The sequence below is a fragment of the Topomyia yanbarensis genome, chromosome 2, assembly GCF_030247195.1.
Source record: "Topomyia yanbarensis strain Yona2022 chromosome 2, ASM3024719v1, whole genome shotgun sequence".
NCBI lineage: Eukaryota > Metazoa > Arthropoda > Insecta > Diptera > Culicidae > Topomyia > Topomyia yanbarensis.
The window spans coordinates 343,372,215-343,390,495 of NC_080671.1; the positions used below are offsets into that span (position 1 = coordinate 343,372,215).

Sequence of the window (18,281 nt, forward strand, 5' to 3'; positions counted from 1 at the left end):
TTATAAACGAAATTAAGCAAATTATTTACTTTCACCAAAACGATTAAATAATTCATATCAATAAGGCCTAATTACAGTTTCAGCAAATATAAGATTTGATAGAAGAACTTACATTATGCAGTTCAACAAATATTTAAAAAAAATTAAACTCAAGCCATCGCTGAAACCAAACGCAACTCAACCTGGTCCAATTGCTCGGTGGTTCTCAACCCGCTTTTCCCGAACCCATACTGTCCCAGATCATCATAGTTGAATTTAAACTCAAATGGCGCCACGGTTGGTGATGAGCTCGCCGAAGAACCGGCGCCAGACCACACCGAATCCCGTCTAGCTTGATACTTGGATCCCAATACATCGATGGCTTCCTTCAATCCCAGATCAGCAGCAGCAGTGAAGTATTTTCTGGCCATCTGCCGGCTACGACGAAGTCCGCCGAGACCGCGGGCATAGTAAACGCCGAGATTGTACATAGCCTGCGGGTGACCGAGAGTAGATGCCAGATGATAGCATTCCATTGCCTAAAATAGTGAAAGGACACTTTAAAATTTCTTGATCACAGTAGCAAAAAATCTAGACCATTACCATTCGGGCACTTTTCTTCACGCCGAAGCCTTGCTCATAGCAGATACCTAAATTGAACGCGGCACCAGAATGTTGGTGACTAGTTCCCAGCTTTAGGTGAGAAACAGCTGTATTGTAATCACCTATCTCTAAATTCTGCACACCAAGTTGGTACTCAATTTCGCCGATAACTGAAAGCAAATTTTCAACTGCGGACTCCACAGTCGGAGACTTCGATTCTACCTTTTGAACCACTGGTCTCTCATTGGCCGTCGACGAAATTTTAGTCTGTTCCAGTTTCTCATTATTGACCGGAGAAAGAAATTTCTTCTTTGTCTCTGAGAAATTCTCAAAGTCAAACTCCTCAAGCTTGCTTGGCTTACCCGAAGGGATGGGAACGCCGAAGAAAGTTACTTGTTGAGAAGACAGCTGATCCTGTTTGGATGCGCGCTCAATTGGTGGCGAGGGAGGTGCCGAAAATGGGTAAGCATTCTGAGAATGCGAATTACGATACTTGCAAGGAATTCTATGGGTGGAAGAAATTATGAAGGGGAGGCATTTTGGACCTTCCCAGTTGTGGTTGCGGCGATACAGACAGATTAATTGGCTAGTGTACCAGCCACAGATAATGGCACTCGACTGAAATGGAAAAACGAGCGTGATTAGTGGATCATAACAATGATGGTACATATTGTTCGTGTGCTAGTTTGATAACGGAACGAACGATGTCGAATACACCTACATAAGATTAGGCGGCGGCAAGATTAACTGTGACGTAGCACCACAGACACCATTTGTTTGATAACAAGTGTCTCATCAATCAAGCGGACAGTCACTTGATTCGCGACAGTGCGGTCATTGTCGGAGAGGACTTAATGGTTACTTATTGCATTCGTGATAACAAATGATAAAATTGGATGATTAGTGGAATTTCGTTGTAAATAGCTAATGGTAGATAAGCGTTAAAACAAAGAAAATATTGACATATTTTTGCAGTATCTGACCACCCCGTTTCGAAGAGGAAACTTTTGACACAACCGGTTTTATCTGCCCCACGTTGATAAAACTAATACCCATAAACAAACAACAACCGTGATTCAGAAGTGTCGAAAATCAGCAACCGAAACGCTGGTACGCCATGCGTTTCTTCAATGCAGACGACTCCTCGACATCCTTCGCTGTTCAAAGTAGAACATGATTTGCACATTTTGAGAGGACTAAAAATACTTACCCAAGTAATTGCTCCAATCCAGCTGCGCTGGAATGAACAATACTCTTTCCGGCTGAAGCCTTCGCGATCGGAACTATTCGATCCGGTGTCATAGTTGTGCGCTCTATTTGGATAGACCACAACATGTCGTTTCCCTACATTCAGTAGACAGTAAGAACCCTTGATAAGCTCGTTCCGCAAATTGATGTTACACTCGTTGTCCTGCTGGGGATGCTTCTGCTGTTGCTGAGAATCTGCGGCGGAGTAGTTGTTCTCGACGCAAAAACGCTCACCACCGTACTGGCACGGTCGGCGAACGTCTAGTACGTTGTAGGTACGGTCACACACATCGCGGATACGGCGGGAAACATACTTCCACATTTATTTGCGGTTTTTGAAGAACCACTGGTCGGAATTTTTACGATATTTGAACCGAGCAAAACAGTTGCGAACTTTCGTTGCGACCATTTGCAGTTTTTGTTGTGATTTTTGCACACTGGTTCGCAATTTGACACAAAGGCGTTACAACTGTTACGAAATACTTAACCCTCTGCTGCCCAAACCCGGCGTTGTCTGATGGTTTCATATAATATCGGTATAACTTTGAACAATCGGCATTTATCGGTATGAACCAGCCTCCTAGCAATGCTATACCCCCGGATAGAATTATACATTAGCATTTACCCTACAAACAATCATAAAACAATAAATATTATAGTTATTACTGTTTCAACATTGTTCGATGCCAAGTTCTCACAGTAGATTTACAATAAAATTTCATGTAACAATAAATTTCACTGTTCAGCAAAAAACTGATACAGGGCTTTCACATCAAATTTTACTGTTTTCGAGAAAAAAATGTATGGAGAAAAATTGATTTTTTTAATGTTAAGATACATAACCACCCCCCTTTTTCACTGTAAAAGTCTATTTTACATTGAAATTTACTGTAAAAACGTTAAAGTTTATTGTTTTTGTATTGTAGTATAACACTAAAACTTACTGTAAATGATTGTAAAACTACTGTACTGTCACAGTGAAAATCATGGTTTTGTTACTGTACATTTCAATACGGGCCTTCATATGGAGTTTGACAGCGACCAACATATATGGGGCATTATAGCTATGAAGTCCCAAACAAAGAATTATGCTCGGCTCTTTACATGATATTCAAGCATTCCACAGGACGTTTTGCATCTTGTGGTATAATTTGATACCATATTATTCAGAAAATCAACATTTAGTAACTAATTACAGCTTTTAATCATTCCATTCAAAATTAATGTTTTGATTTTCATGGCAGTGATGCTAGCTGTACAGAGACGTCGTCCTTAACAGGAGGCTGTTATGAACCTATTGAGATATCTGACGTTTAAAATACGCACGCTGAAATCTCGCATTTTTATACTACCGCCCTCCCCTCAGGCCCAGAAGCTGTTTTTTGCCTCCCAATTCGTCGTGTAAAAGTTTTGTTTTCCTCCCAATTTAAACGTCGAAGCAGCACAATACCAACCCAGCTGGATAAGCCTATAGGGGCAGATCACTCGACGAATGTAGAACGAACTTGCATCCAATTAGAACAAATGCATTTATTTTCCATTTTTTGCACTCCCTCGCAGAAAAGTTTTATCACAGATAACAGACGTTTAAGTTATAACAAAATTTCTTTAAAAACCTGTGTAAACTTTCAAATTGATAAACGTTGGAAATCCGTGTTTCACTATTGCCATCTGCGCAACTGTTTGCTTCCCATGTTCGACAGCTGCACTCTAACTGCATTGTATAAATCACTGCGACATCTACAAACGTTTGCCAAACGTGTTTCAGGCGTCTTATTTATTCGGAATTTCAGTAGCGGGTATTTACACACGATTAAAATCGAGCCTGAAAATCTGTTATCTGTCGTTTTATTTATCAAACGACCTACGCTGATCCGTGACTTAGTACTACAAATCGAAGCAGTTGTGGTCACATTTTGAAAAAAATTTCACCATCGCAGAATTTTAATAAAATCGACATTTTCTACGTGATCGTACTCACCACCCTGTAATTCCGGAACCGGAATTCGGATCCATTAGAAATTCAATAGCAGCCTATGGGAACGTTGCACCTTTCATTTGAGACTAAGTTTGTCAAAATCGGTTCAGCCATCTCTGAGAAAAATGAGTAACATTTTGGTCACATACACACACACAGACGCACATACACACACATACATACATACACACGCACAGACATTTGCCGAACTCGACGAACTGAATCGAATGGTATATGTCGCTCGGCCCTCCGGGCCTCCGTTAAAAAGTCGGTTTACAGAGCAATTGCAATACCTTTCTATTGAGAAAGGCAAAAATGTAATATAAAACACAAGGCTAGAGTTGTGGCTCAGGCTAGGGGCAGATCACTCTAAGAATGTATAACAAATTTGCATCAAATTGAAAAAAATGCATTTAATTTCCATTTTTGCATCAGCTTTGCACTGCCTCGCAGAAAAGTTTGTTTAACAAACGTCCTACGCTGATCCACTTTGTTCGACGTTTTGTTAAATGTAGGTGTTAACACCGCTGGGTAGTGGATAAACACAAGTGGGGTTTCCCTCGGTCTACTTTGATTGACATGAGCAACGACAGTAGTGTTGGAAAACGAAGGTGAAGAAAAAATAGAAAACAAATAAAATATAGACGACAGGCGGTGGAAGATTATAATTTCGGATTGTTTAGAAGGAAAGTATTACGGATAGAAAAGTGTGAAATATTTCAGAAGTTAAATTAATTAAGATATTCAGAGCACTGTGAGTCAAATTTAAATGAATTCTTATTCGATTGATTAAAAATAAGGCATTTACAATAATACTTACCTGCAGCACCGTGATTCTAACCTAAAAATAGAAGAAGCTGTTGAAGGTTCGGACAAAACAGCACCGCAGTGAAAGACTAGATCTGTAGTCCGTCAAGGGTGTGCAAGAGCAGGGTTTAAACCACTTATTGTAAGTTTAGTCGGGTAGGAGACTGATGTTGGAAAATATTAATCGTGAAATATATTTACAGTTTGAGCTGCACGTAAGTGGCTGCTACAGAAATTTGGAAAAAATTCGATCCGAACATTCTCAAAAATAAGTGATTGCTTCGGATTGAACCCTGAACTCAAAACACCATGGCTGAACTAGATTTAACACAAACCCCTTGTGATACGTGTGGACAAATATCCGCGGAGAATGAGGGAATGGTTGGCTGTGAAGGGTGCAAAAGCTGGCATCATTTTCGATGCGTCGGAGTAACAGCAGCTGTAAGAAAAGAGAAGAAGTGGTTTTGTTCAGAGACCGCTTGCCAAGAAGCGGCGCAAGAGTTCCAGAAGAACAAGGAACCGAAGAAAACGGGTCGTTCGAAGAAGAACGCGGATGATTCTGATCGGTCTAGCGTTAAGTCAGATCGTTCAAACGTTCTCACCGTGGAGCAAAGAATGCAGGCCATGGAGGAAAAACAGAAGCAGATGGAGCAAGAACTTCTAGCCGAATGGGCATTAAAGGAGAAGGAAAGAGCGTTCAAACGCTCTCTCGAGGAAAAGAGAAATTTGCTCGAGAAACAGCTGCGTGAGAAGGAAGAAGAAGATCAGAAATATCTTCAAAAGGAACGTCTACGGGAAAAACAAGAGCGTGTGGATAGAATGAAAGCAATTTGCATTGCTGTCATTCCAAAAAGCAATGAAAGGTCTCGACGAAGAGTTGGACGAAGTGAAAGGTGCAGTCGGTCAGCTCACCAAAGGGAACGTGAAGTTGCTCCCCAAGACTAACGAGTCGGATGATGACGAAGATGAAGAAGAGCAGTCACAGAGTGAAGATGAAAAGGTTACCGACAGCGAATCCAGTAATGATCAGGGCGAATCGGTTAGAAAAGATAACTGCGAATCGGTTAGAAAAGATAACGTCAAAGAGCAGAAAAAATCTGGGCCAACCAAATCGCAGATGGCTGCTAGGAATGGAATAACACGAAAACTCCCCACGTTTACCGGCGCACCGGAAGAATGGCCGTTGTTCTATGGAGCTTATCAAGCATCGAATGAAGCATGCGGGTTTTCCGACGTCGAGAACTTGGTTCGTTTGCAGGAAAACTTAAAAGGTCCAGCTCTTGAGTTAGTTCGTGGACAGTTGCTGCTTCCGAAATCAGTTCCGAGAGTTATTGCAAAACTCCGTCAACTGTATGGTCGACCAGAACAGTTGCTCCAAAGTCACTTGGAGAAAGTTCGCAGATTGGAATCACCCAAAGCTGAAAAATTGGCCAGCTATATACCCTTTGGCAATGTGGTGGAACAGCTGTGCGAACACATTGAAGCGGCGGACCTTTCACAACACTTGATAAATCCGCTACTCATCCAAGATTTAGTTGACAAGCTTCCAGATGTCGACAAACGCGAGTGGGTCCGTTTCAAACGCAGTAAAAAGGAAGTTACTCTGAGGACATTCACTGATTTCCTTGCAGAAATTGTTGCGGACGCCTGCGAAGCAAACGTCGACGTGCAATATAAAGCGAAATCGCCTACTAGTCACTCTGTGAGAGGAAAGCTGAGGGAAGGCGGAGCGCTATTCAATCACAGTGTTGTGGATACTTTGGGCTCGAGCATATTCGATCAGAGACAGCCTAAAGCTTGCAAGGTGTGTCAGCGTACTGATCACCGCCTACGATTCTGCCAAGATTTCAAGAATTTGGACTACCCTGACCGACTAAAAGTCGTCATACGCTGGAAGCTGTGCAATGTTTGCCTCAACGAGCATGGTGGTACACAATGCAAATTTAAAATACGCTGCAATGTTGGGGAATGCAGAGAATCTCACAACCCGTTGCTGCATCCGACGGAAGATGTCGTCGGTACGAGCGCACATATTCATGCCAGTAATCCGGTATTGTTCCGAATGATTCCAGTGAAGCTGCACTACGGTGATAAGTCAGTAACTTTACAAGCATTTCTGGATGAAGGTGCCTCTGTTACCTTGATGGAGAAGCAGTTGGCGGATCGGTTAGGTGTCGTTGGTGTCCAAGAAAAACTAATCATAAAGTGGACAGCTGATGTTACACGAATCGAAAGGGATTCACGTCGATTAAATTTATGGGCATCAGCAGTAGGATCAGGTGAAAAGATGTTGTTGAAAACAGTTCGCACAATTGATAAACTCATGCTACCACAACAGTCTTTGAATGGGGAGGAATTATCGGAGCAGTATATGCACATGCGCGGCGTGCCGATATCATCGTACGACGGCCGTCCAGAAATGCTCATCGGGCTAAATAACATCCATTCTTTTGCCCCAACGGAAGTTAGAGTAGGCGAAACAGTAGAACCCATAGCAGTTCGATGCAAGCTAGGATGGACGGTCTATGGTCCGAAGCCAACAGCTGCTCAGTGGGAGAATGGTTACCTGGGGTACCACCAGGATGTCACTAACGAAGACCTGCATGACTTGTTGAAAAGCCATTACGCTCTGGAAGAGTCGGTGGTGACAGTCCCACAAGAATCAGTGGAGGAGAAGAGAGCACGAGAAATTCTAGAGCGCACCACTCATCGAGTTGGCAACCGTTTCGAAACCGGTCTTCTGTGGAAAACAGATGATCCGCGTTTCCCGGAAAGCTTCCCCATGGCATTGCGAAGGCTTAAACAGTTGGAGAAAAGGCTGGAAAAGAACCCTGAGCTATTCAATATAGTTTGCCAACAAATAGAAGAATATCAAGAAAAAGGATATGCTCATCTAGCTACTTGCGACGAATTATTGAAAACGGAGCCTGATAAAACTTGGTATCTTCCAATAAACGTCGTCTTGAATCCCAAGAAACCAGGGAAAGTGCGTCTGGTGTGGGACGCTGCCGCCTCTGTTCGAGGGATTTCGCTAAACTCGCACCTACTAAAGGGGCCGGATATGCTAATCCCACTAGTAGCGGTTATTGTTGGATTCAGAGAGTATAGAATAGCTCTCGGTGGAGATCTTCGTGAAATGCATCACCAGCTGAAAATACTTGACGCAGACAAACAAGCTCAAAGATTTCTTTTCCGAAAGAACGCCATGGAACCACCAAGCATATTCGTCATGGACGTCGCAACATTCGGGTCAACGAGCTCACCGTGCTCGGCTCAGTTTGTGAAAAACCGGAACGCAGCAGAGTATTCATCCCAATATCCGGAAGCAGCAGCGGCGATCATCAATCGACACTATGTCGATGATTACTTTGACAGCGTCGATACCGTCGAAGATGCCATTCGACGTGCAAAGGAGGTGAGCTTTGTACATTCTAAAGCGGGTTTCGAAATACGAAACTGGGTTTCGAACTCATCTGAAGTACTTCGTGGTCTTGGAGAAAAAAACCCAGCTAGAGAAATCCATTTCAATGAGAACAAAGAAACCGCGAATGAACGTGTCTTGGGAATTATTTGGAACCCAGCACAAGACGAATTTTCCTTTTCTACTCAGCACGGCGAAGAACTCAAACCGTATTTCCAAGAAGGGAAAAGGCCGACAAAAAGAATCGTTTTGAGCAGTGTTATGGGATTCTTTGATCCATTCGGGCTATTATCACCCTTCACGATCCACGGTAAGATAATAATCCAGCATTTGTGGCGTTCCGGTTGCAAATGGGATGACGAAATTGGCGATGAAGGCTGGCTAATGTGGAAGCGCTGGATTTGTCTACTTCCGGACGTTGAAAAAATTCGCATTCCTCGTTGTTATCTCGGAGATGCAATGTCTTCGTTAGTCAAGTCGCTGGAGGTTCACATTTTCACGGATGCGAGTGAACACGCCTACGGCTACGTTGCATATTTGCGAGCTGACATTGGCGGAACAATTAGGTGTACTTTGATCATGTCGCGTTCGAAAGTAGCTCCTTTGAAACGCCAGTCCATCCCCCGTCTCGAATTGATGGCTGCTGTTCTTGGAGCCCGTATGAAGCAAACGATTCTTACAACACACACCCTGAGCATTAACCGTTGTGTGCTGTGGACTGATTCTCGTACCGTATGTAGCTGGATACAGACTGATCAACACAAGTACAAGCAATTTGTGGCTTTCCGTGTTGGGGACATTTTAGAAGCGACCAAAGTCACAGACTGGCGATGGCTTCCATCGAAGTTGAACATGGCTGATGTCTTGACGAAGCGGGGCAGTGGCCCACCACTAGATAGTAATGGAGCGTGGTTTAATGGTAATTCGTTATTGTATCAACATGAAGACCAGTGGCCAACGCAAGAAACTCATATTGAAGAAACCGACGAGGAGGCGAGAGGTATTGTATTGCTCCATCACTTCATCGACGTTCAAACAACCTCTCGGTGGACAAAGCTGATCAGGGTGACAGCAAACGTTATGCGCTTCATTGACAACTGCAGACGCAAGAAGAAAGGGTTGCCAATACGAGTTACAAGAGCAACGGAGAACCAGCGGAGGTTGATTAAAACTCAGCTTCTGCAGTGCAACAGCCGTTTCAAAGGGAGGAACTGCAATCAGCGGAAACCATCATTTGGAAACAGGTGCAATTCGAATGTTTTCCGGACGAAATGAGTGCGCTTACAAACAACTTAACTCGGATGCCTGGCCAATCTTTGGAAAAGGTGGGTAGGTCGATTTGCCTATTCAAACTGACTCCGTTATTGGATGAGAATGGCGTGCTCAGAGTAGGTGGCAGGTTGGAAGAATGTGTTGACTTTCCCTTTGACAAAAGGTTTCCGATCATCCTACCTCGTAAACACGAGGTAACAAGGAAATTAATTCAGTTTTATCATGAAAAATATGGGCACGGTAATCGGGAAACAGTATTCAACGAAATGCGACAGAGATTCTGGATCCCTCAGCTGAGAACTGCGATTCTACGCGTAATGCGTGAATGCATGTGGTGTAAGGTACATCGGTGCCACCCGCGCACCCCCATAATGTCGCCGCTACCGATCCAGCGTGTAACATCTCATTTGCGCCCCTTTAGTTCAGTAGGAGTTGACTATTTAGGACCTTTGGAAGTGACAATTGGTCGCAGGAAAGAAAAAAGATGCGTGGCTATATTCACCTGTTTAGTCGTACGTGCGGTGCATCTGGAAGTTGTATATAGTCTGACGACTCAATCCTGTGTAATGGCTATCAGAAGATTTGCCTGCAAGCGCGGAATGCCAAACGAGTTCTTCTCAGATAACGCAACATGTTTCAAGGGTGCAGATAACGAGATGCAAAGGACGAAAGCAAAAATTGGAAGCGAGTTTTCAGATAAAATCATTAGTTCGACTACAAGCTGGAAATTCATCCCTCCTGCCACGCCTCATATGGGTGGCATCTGGGAAAGAATGGTAAGATCTGTGAAAGAAGCTTTGAAAACACTGGATGATGGAAGAACGCTGACGGACGAGATATTGACTACATCCTTGGCCGAAGCGGAAGATATGATAAATACACGCCCACTGACGTACGTGCCGCAGGAGTCAGCAGAAAATGAATCATTGACTCCGAATCATTTCCTTCGGGGCTCTGTGACGAGTGCTGATTTGCAGATCGATGAGTCGGTAGACTTCGCAGAAGCACTGAGAGATGTGTATAAACGATCGCAGTATCTAGCTGACCGGATGTGGGACAGATGGTACAAAGAATACCTGCCGACGATAAATCGTAGGACGAAGTGGTACGAAGATCAAAAGCCAATCGAAGTCGGTGATCTCGTGTTCATAGTTGACGGAAAAAATCGGAAGAGCTGGATCAGAGGAATCATAGAGGAGGTGTTTCCAGGGTCCGACGGCAGAACGAGGCAAGCGAATGTAAGAACAGCAACTGGGGTGTTCAGACGTGCTGTGGCAAATCTTGCGGTGTTGGAGGTTCAAGACAGTAAACCCGATACTTCCGCAGGAGCTACCGGATGTTACGGGCAGGGGTGTTAACACCGCTGGGTAGTGGATAAACACAAGTGGGGTTTCCCTCGGTCTACTTTAATTGACATGAGCAACGACAGTAGTGTTGGAAAACGAAGGTGAAGAAAAAATAGAAAACAAATAAAATATAGACGACAGGTGGTGGAAGATGATAATTTCGGATTGTTTAGAAGGAAAGTATTACGGATAGAAAAGTGTGAAATATTTCAGAAGTTAAATTAATTAAGATATTCAGAGCACTGTGAGTAAAATTTAAATGAATTCTTATTCGATTAATTAAAAATAAGGCATTTACAATAATACTTACCTGCAGCACCGTGTTTCTAACCTAAAAATAGAAGAAGCTGTTGTAGGTTCGGACAAAACAGCACCGCAGTGAAAGACTAGATTTGTAGTCCGTCAAGGGTGTGCAAGAGCAGGGTTTAAACCACTTATTGTAAGTTTAGTCGGGTAGGAGACTGATGTTGGAAAATATTAATCGTGAAATATATTTACAGTTTGAGCTGCACGTAAGTGGCTGCTACAGAAATTTGGAAAAAATTCGATCCGAACAGTAGGGTTAAATGTTAAATGTTTTCTGTGCACGGATACGAAAAACTACCAAAAGTTGAGCTCTTTTGACTCAATCTCGGGGTAGCGTGGAATAAGGTAAAATTAGGTAAACCGTGTTGAAGGTAGTTTCCCTTTAACCACGGCAAAAACCACAACTCATTGACAGGTTTTTTATACTCAACCTTGAGTTAAATATGCCTAAATTTATGTTGAATCTACCTAATTTTGAGTGTACCTCAAACAACTCAAAAGTACCTTATTCCATGGAAGGCCTCGACTGAGTCGAATCTCTCTCTTTGTTTTTGACAACACCAATAAGTGCGAAAGCGACACAAGACTCAAAACTACCTACACACTTAATTTAAATTACTGGGTACAGTAAAATTTTACTGGGTTTTTGAACAGCAAACCGTTCGGTAATCAATTCAGTAAAACAATTCGGTTACCGAACTCTCCGCAATCCGTTCTATCCAAACGTCAAAAAATACTGGTCAGTCAGTGTTTCCTCTGAAAATGGCGATTTGACAGATGATTTGCTGTACCTGTTTTGTAAGTTTTTGACGAGGTTCGGTAATGTTGGTACAATTTTGCCGAACAATCAGCCAGTTTTTTACTGGATAATGTTCATGTACCGAAAAAAACAGAAGTGCCGATAAATTCAGTGAAAAATATTGCGGGTTTCAGCAAATTATTCGAAAAATTACTGAAAATCGTTAAAAAATGAAAACTTTACCGCAATTTTTTAAATAATTTGCTGACAGCTCCTTAAAAATATCACTTTACTGTGGTAGTCGTCAAAAGAAATTACCGAACAACTTTTGGCTGGCTTAGTGTGTAAATTTAAGTTAAAAGAACTTATTCGGCGGGTTGTTTTATTTTTCCGTGTAGGGTTTTGACGTCTTACACTTAATTTCGCTGATTTTTAAAAATGCATCACAAGTGATCTGCCCCTAGGTCTCAGGGCTACTTGCAAAGACCTGGTGAAGATTTCGAGGAGGTTTACAATCCTGTTATCCATTACCTAGGGGCAGATGACTTGTGATGCATTTTTAAAAATCAGCTAAATTAAATGCATTTCTTTCCATCAAAATCGAAATTCATAATGTATTTTGCGTTGCGTGTAAGACGTTAAAACCCTACAAAAAATTAACCCTACACACAAAAAAAATATTGGTAAAAGTAAGAGTGTTCGTCTCTTAGCGAAAAACAACCAACGCCTACTATTAGGTTGAAAGTAAAACTTTTAAATTATTCAAGAATAATAATCAAAATAAAAGTTTTCCTTTTAAGCTAATAAAGAATAGTAATCAGAATAAAAGTTTTATTTTCAAACTAAGAGTATGCGTTGGTTGTTTTTTGCTAAGAGTGAAAAACTTTTATTTTTACCAACTTTTTTTTCTGTGTGTACATTCAACAAAACGTCGAACAAAGTGAATCAGCGTAGGACGTTTGTTAAACAAACTTTTCTGCGAGGGAGTGCAAAGTTGATGCAAAAATGGAAATTAAATGCATTTTTTCTAATTTGATGCAAATTTGTTATACATTTCTAGAGTGATCTGCCCCTAGTCCGTTACGCATCGTTCTGGACGTTTTTGACAATAGCGGCTAAACGCAAGATGCTCGTAACACATTTGGACATACAAACAGCTTACCTTTACGGATTACTTGATGAAGTAGCTTAACGCAACAACCATCAGGATACGAAAAAAGGAGAAGGAGAAGCTAATATGTACACTCCAGAAAAGCATATGTGGACATCGCCAATCAGCGCGCTGTTCAACCAAGCGCCCAAACGATACACTAACTAAACTTGGATTCAAGCTATCAAACGCTGATCCTTGTATGTACTTGAAGCACTGTGGAAATACCAGTGTCTTTTTATTAGTATACGTGGACGATATGCTTGTTTCTTCTACTGATGGCAACGAACTGCCGAAAGTATTTTAGCTAAAAAATTTGGATGATGTGCGCCACTTTCTTGGAATGGAAGTTTCTCTAAAAGAGAGTGTATACATGATACGTCGCCGTCAAACGTGTTATGCGTAACCTCAAGCAGACGAAAGGCTACGGTTTACGCACAGATAACAGACGTATAGACTAGAACAAAATTTCTTCAAAAACCTGTGTAAACTTTAAAATTGATAAACGTTGGAAATCCGTGTTTTACTATTGCCATCTGCGCAACTGTTTGCTACACGTGTTTGACAGCTGTACTCTAACTGCATTGTATCGATCACTGCGCCATCTACAAACGTTTGCCAAACGTGTTTCAGACGTCTGATAATTTATTCGAAATTTCAGTAGTGGGTATTTACACACGATTCAAATCGAGCCTAAACGTCTGTTATCTGTAGTTTACGTTTAGGTGGTACATTCGATGAGCCGCTATCAAGCTACTCGGACGCTGATTGGGCTGGTGATCTACAGAGTTGCAGATCAGCATCTGGTTTCGCGTTCATGTTCAGTCTTGCCTTGTCCTCCATGGAGGCCGAATACGTAGCGCTCAGTGATGCTTGCCATCTGGCTGAGGCAACTTCTAGCTGATTTTAGAGAACGTCAAAAAAACTATGATACGAGAGGATAATCAAGGATGTCTCGCTTTTATAAGATTTTATGGTCACCGCAACATATTTATTTCGTGGACTTGTTGATTTTTCTCGGTGAAAATGAAACAGTCAATTTTCTCTTTTTTACACGTAACGTTTCGGCTTACTGTTCTTCAGCCATCGTCGGACACATACAAACATTTATTTAGCATTAACATTAATATCAATTTGTTCACAAAAAATTGCAAAGCTAGCATTCACAAAACATTTACAACCATAACCATTAGGCCAAATAGGTACCGAGAAAATCTATTTCAAAACCACCAGTCTGATGCATGCTGTTTGTTTACATTTTTCTACTTTTTCTCTAAACATTTTATGGTGGCGCCAGTAAACATGGAAAGGTCCAAATTTTTCAGTGCATGAACCAGTACACGGTGCGTTACATAGCGGTACTTTCCGAGCCCCTGCTCGACCGGAATGACATTTGGTGCGCACTTTGTTTACTTGGCTGATCAGCTGTTCACAGGCTTTCTAAAGAACAGCTGATCAGCCAAGTAAACAAAGAGAGCGCAGCAAATGTCATTCCGGTCGAGCTGGGGCTCTGAACGTAACGCTTGTAACACAGCGTATTTTGATTGATGAGGAGATGAAGCCGCGGTGTGTTACAGAACGTTACTTCCGAGCCCCAGCAAATGTCATTCGGATCGAACTGGGCCTCGGAAAGTAACGTTTTGTGTGTTCTGCTTCGTAGACCTGAACGTTTCAGATACAGAACCTGTTTACATAATTTTCAAAACCCGACTCACCAACTTGCTTTTTGGGATGACTCTTCACGCACACAATCTCCCTTCGCAGCCGAAAACTCCAGAGCAAGAGGAAGTTTTCCGAAACTTATGGTCGGTAAGTAATAACAAATATGCCACTAAATAATATAGAATTTCCAAAACAGGCTGTTTCTAGATACGACCTTGCTTCTTCTATAGTGAAGAGTACGATGATTGTACCAGTATCAAAGCCCGCTTCAACCAGTATTTTATCCACGGCGAGAGTATCGATTGTACCCAATGGAAACGGGACTTTGACAATTGTGTACGATTCGAACGAAATCAACAGGACACTAAAAGCGCCCTTCAGTTGATTGAAAGTGAACGAGAACGGCGAATGAACAGGTTAGGAGCTCACTACCGAAACGACGTGTGGAAAAAGCGTGAGCAGGCACCGAAAGATTGGTCCAAACCATTACCGGAAAAAATGCAAAAGGAATACGAGCAATCCTATCTAGCACTGAAAGCGCAGGAGATACAAGGAGGAAAACATACTTCGACGAGTGATCAAAGGACAATGTGCGTAGTAATGTAGTATTTATTAGTTTTGTTACAGTTAGATATTAAAAATGAAACAAATTACTCGTCACTTTCATCGCCACCGCCACCCTCGTCAGCAGACTTTCCTTTTGCTGTGCTTTTTTCGCTGCCAGATCCAGCCTCTGAACCAGAAGCAGATCCTGGCTCCGAACCTGAACCGGAACCAGAGCCTGAATGCTCAGAACCATCATCGTCACTATCATCAGAATTTTCTAGTGCCTTAAGAACTCTTTTTTTGTTTGGGTTCTTTTTCTTTCTGCCCATCTCCATATCGGAGCCATCTTCATCCGACGAATAAATAGCCGCGCCTTGCTTCGGCTTCGAGCGATCATCCTTGTACTTGTTCTTAATAGCTGCAATGGAAATGCCACCCTCTTCGTCGGAACCATCGTCTTGCTGGTAGGAACTGTTGGCATTGGCTCCGGAATCCTTTTTGCGACCACTCGATTTTGACTGGGTCGGTTTTGCTCGCATCGCCATTTTGAGTTTTTCTTCTTCTTTTTTGATGTTCTGCTTTCGATTCGCATCCGGATCAAACCCGACCTGGGTAAGGATTTTGATACCGGATGTCTTTGTAGATCGATCGGCTAGCGACATCGTCATCTTCTTGTGAGTAAACGATTCTGTAGAATGTGGTCGGAAGGTCAGCTTAGTACGGAATACAGATTGCCCTTGAAGACCAGTACCCTGACGAATGAATAAATGGTTATGATCGCCTTGCAAAGGTTGCTTATAAACGTCGAAGATTTCAGATCCCAAATGCAGACTCATGCTTCCATCTGACCATCGAACCATGCGGGCATTTGTTTCTCGAACTCCATTTCCTTCCTCGTCGATATTGTTTCGCCAGCGGATGGTATTTCCGACCTTCAACTTCAAACGCTGTCGACCTTCCTCATCCAGAGTTTCCTCCTCGTCAATCTCGTCCTCGTAGGTTTCAACATCAAAAGGTCGTGTTTCAACCGAAAGGAAATTAGGAAGCTTGACAAAGTGCAAATCACGCCCCAAATCAGTGACAATCCGGGGAATTTCCACATCAATTCTTGTTTCCGGAATTGGCTCTGGCTCCACTTCTGTCTCCTTCGGTTCTTCAAAACGAGCCAACCCTTCCCCACGCTCATCGTCCGAAGACCGACGATCACTGCCACGACTTCTCGACCTGGATCTGGATCTAGACCGCGATCGAGATCTACTTTTGCTTCGGGATCGCTCCCTATCGCTTTGCTCCTTCTTTCTTTGCTCATCTTCCAAATCATCCAACTCATCTCGTTCCCGTTCCGAAGCTTCATCCGAGCTTATATCATCTGCATCTCCGAACAACGTATCAGCAGTAACATTGTCCTTTTCTTTTACTGTTTGTTCCGGTTCGGACGGCTCATCCGAATCAGAATCAATCAGCTTATTTTTCTTTTTCTTTTGAATCTTATCCGCATCAGAACCAGAATCACTGGAAACAATCGTCCGTTTTCGTTTGTCACCCACTTCGGATCCTACCGAACCAGATCGGTTTGAATCGGCGCTTCTAGACCGCGAACGAGATCCCGACTTAGAACGTTGTGACTTTGCTTGCGATGGAGAACGACTGCCGGATTTTCTCGATCTGGACCGCGATCTCCGACTCGATTGAGATTTAGCCTGAAAAATCAAGCTTTAATCAAACATTTTCGAAAAAAAATCATTTCATTAAAAACATACCGGAGAAACGGAGCGTGAGCGGGATCCACTTCTGGATCGTGGCGCCGGACTTCTGCTTTGGGATCTATTCACCGGCGTGCCACTCTTTGAACGATGTGCCGGTGTTCCACTTCGAGAGCGAGAACCGGATCTAGAGCGCTGTGAGCCGGTAGGACTGCCAGATCCAGATCGGGATCGCTGCGACCCGGAATGAGACCTTGGCGTTCCCGAGCGCGACCGTTGGGAACCAGCCGGAGAACCACTTCGAGATCGTTGACCGGACCCGGATCTCGCCGATCCGGAACGAGAACGGTGCGAACCAGCAGGCGTATTCGAGCGACTACGGTTTTGTGGAGTTCCTGAGCCGGAACGATTCACCGGTGAGTGGGATCTGGAATCATGATGTTCCAACGAGTGACCTGGGGTCGGTGCTAGCTGAGGAGTACCACTTCGACTGCGGCTACCACGGCTAGAATCAGAGTCTGAACCTGTTGTGAAACCAAACAAGAGTAAAAAAACTATCTACATTTGCAACTAAAACGTAAAAATTCTATGTTTACCTGATCCTTCGCTGTCCTTATTTCGTCCCATTGTGTGGCAAGCCGTGAAATATCAGATAATTATCAACTTTTCACATCAAAAGCTTCAAAAATTTCAAGAACAAACCAATATTTTCGACGCGAGTATTTCGCAGTTGTCAATTCACATGCCAGTTGTCACCAAGCTACGTTATAGTCGTTATAGCGGTTATGAATTATCTGTCAAGTAACATCCATTCCAATGGGGTAATTTCAACCTAAAGAAAATCATGAAAAAGAAACTGGCCCCACTGGTCATTCCAATGATAAATCTAGCCAAACATATGAAAAGGGCCTGTCGGCCAAGAAAATTGGAAAATAAATTTCAGTCAAATGTATTAAAATCCTATTTAAAAATTGATACTACCCCATAGAAAATTTGACAGTTCATAAATTTCCCAGTCGACCGACGAAATCGGGTGGTTCGATGTCGACAGATTAATTAACCGTTTGTTTGGGTTTTGTCGGTGAACAATTTTCGTCACCATATTAATCGCCAGATTTAATCTGTGAGATTTTGGTTCCAGTTTTAAAGAACTAACCGATCGATTATAATTGGTTGAAAAAGAACCGATTACAACAGATTTCGTGGATCATATTTAATCGGTTGTCGCGTCGGCAGATGTCCATGTTAAACCCCCAAGGCGGTACAACAATCGACCGATTAATTGGTTGCATAGTGGGCCGATTGCGCCGACGCAAGCCGATTTAGTCGGTGGAAAAATCGGTACTGGAGGATTTTCTACGGGGTATTTTGTTTCGTATGATTGCGCATATTACAGTCGTGATTCGTTGTTTGGCCCACAGCCTATGTCCAACTAACGAATTTAATTCACTAGTTGGAACGACTGACAAATGTCAAAAACTCTCCAAAGAAGACATTAATAGTGTAAAATATTGTTAGATA

At 42.7% G+C, this 18,281-nt stretch overlaps 4 protein-coding genes across 4 annotated transcripts; 2 read left to right on the top strand and 2 right to left on the bottom strand.

Annotated features, from left to right (window-relative positions):
* Positions 1 to 2,265, bottom strand: LOC131684119 (DAP3-binding cell death enhancer 1-like). The gene is made up of 3 exons (XM_058966690.1): positions 1,793 to 2,265; positions 583 to 1,200; positions 1 to 518 (listed from the first exon to the last, which is right to left on the bottom strand). Exons 1-3 carry the CDS (start codon positions 2,150 to 2,152, stop codon positions 150 to 152), a joined length of 1,347 nt encoding a protein of 448 aa, XP_058822673.1. The 5' UTR covers positions 2,153 to 2,265; the 3' UTR covers positions 1 to 149.
* Positions 2,266 to 4,924: 2,659 nt separating this feature from the next.
* Positions 4,925 to 9,311, top strand: LOC131680654 (uncharacterized). The gene is made up of 2 exons (XM_058961367.1): positions 4,925 to 5,423; positions 5,470 to 9,311. The coding sequence occupies exons 1-2, from the start codon at positions 4,925 to 4,927 to the stop codon at positions 9,309 to 9,311; spliced, it is 4,341 nt and encodes a 1,446-aa protein (XP_058817350.1).
* Positions 9,312 to 14,421: 5,110 nt separating this feature from the next.
* Positions 14,422 to 15,451, top strand: LOC131684121 (UPF0545 protein C22orf39 homolog). Its single transcript, XM_058966692.1, has 2 exons — positions 14,422 to 14,658; positions 14,719 to 15,451. The coding sequence occupies exons 1-2, from the start codon at positions 14,581 to 14,583 to the stop codon at positions 15,115 to 15,117; spliced, it is 477 nt and encodes a 158-aa protein (XP_058822675.1). The 5' UTR covers positions 14,422 to 14,580; the 3' UTR covers positions 15,118 to 15,451.
* Positions 15,103 to 17,524, bottom strand: LOC131684120 (another transcription unit protein). The gene is made up of 3 exons (XM_058966691.1): positions 17,357 to 17,524; positions 16,818 to 17,284; positions 15,103 to 16,757 (listed from the first exon to the last, which is right to left on the bottom strand). Exons 1-3 carry the CDS (start codon positions 17,385 to 17,387, stop codon positions 15,162 to 15,164), a joined length of 2,094 nt encoding a protein of 697 aa, XP_058822674.1. The 5' UTR covers positions 17,388 to 17,524; the 3' UTR covers positions 15,103 to 15,161.
* Positions 17,525 to 18,281: the final 757 nt, after the last annotated feature.

Excerpts from the sequence above, each read along its gene's own strand:
- LOC131684119 (XM_058966690.1), bottom strand. The coding sequence starts at position 2,152 with ATGTGGAAGTATGTTTCCCGCCGTATCCGCGATGTGTGTGACCGTACC. Across the intron at positions 1,201-1,792 it reads GGATTGGAGCAATTACTTGG|TCGAGTGCCATTATCTGTGG; the intron begins GTAAGTATTTTT and ends TTTCCATTTCAG. Across the intron at positions 519-582 it reads TGAAGAAAAGTGCCCGAATG|GCAATGGAATGCTATCATCT; the intron begins GTAATGGTCTAG and ends TCACTATTTTAG.
- LOC131680654 (XM_058961367.1), top strand. The coding sequence starts at position 4,925 with ATGGCTGAACTAGATTTAACACAAACCCCTTGTGATACGTGTGGACAA. Across the intron at positions 5,424-5,469 it reads TCTACGGGAAAAACAAGAGC|CAATGAAAGGTCTCGACGAA; the intron begins GTGTGGATAGAA and ends CATTCCAAAAAG.
- LOC131684121 (XM_058966692.1), top strand. The coding sequence starts at position 14,581 with ATGACTCTTCACGCACACAATCTCCCTTCGCAGCCGAAAACTCCAGAG. Across the intron at positions 14,659-14,718 it reads TTTTCCGAAACTTATGGTCG|ATACGACCTTGCTTCTTCTA; the intron begins GTAAGTAATAAC and ends GGCTGTTTCTAG.
- LOC131684120 (XM_058966691.1), bottom strand. The coding sequence starts at position 17,387 with ATGGGACGAAATAAGGACAGCGAAGGATCAG. Across the intron at positions 17,285-17,356 it reads TAAGGACAGCGAAGGATCAG|GTTCAGACTCTGATTCTAGC; the intron begins GTAAACATAGAA and ends GTTTCACAACAG. Across the intron at positions 16,758-16,817 it reads GCTCACGCTCCGTTTCTCCG|GCTAAATCTCAATCGAGTCG; the intron begins GTATGTTTTTAA and ends TTGATTTTTCAG.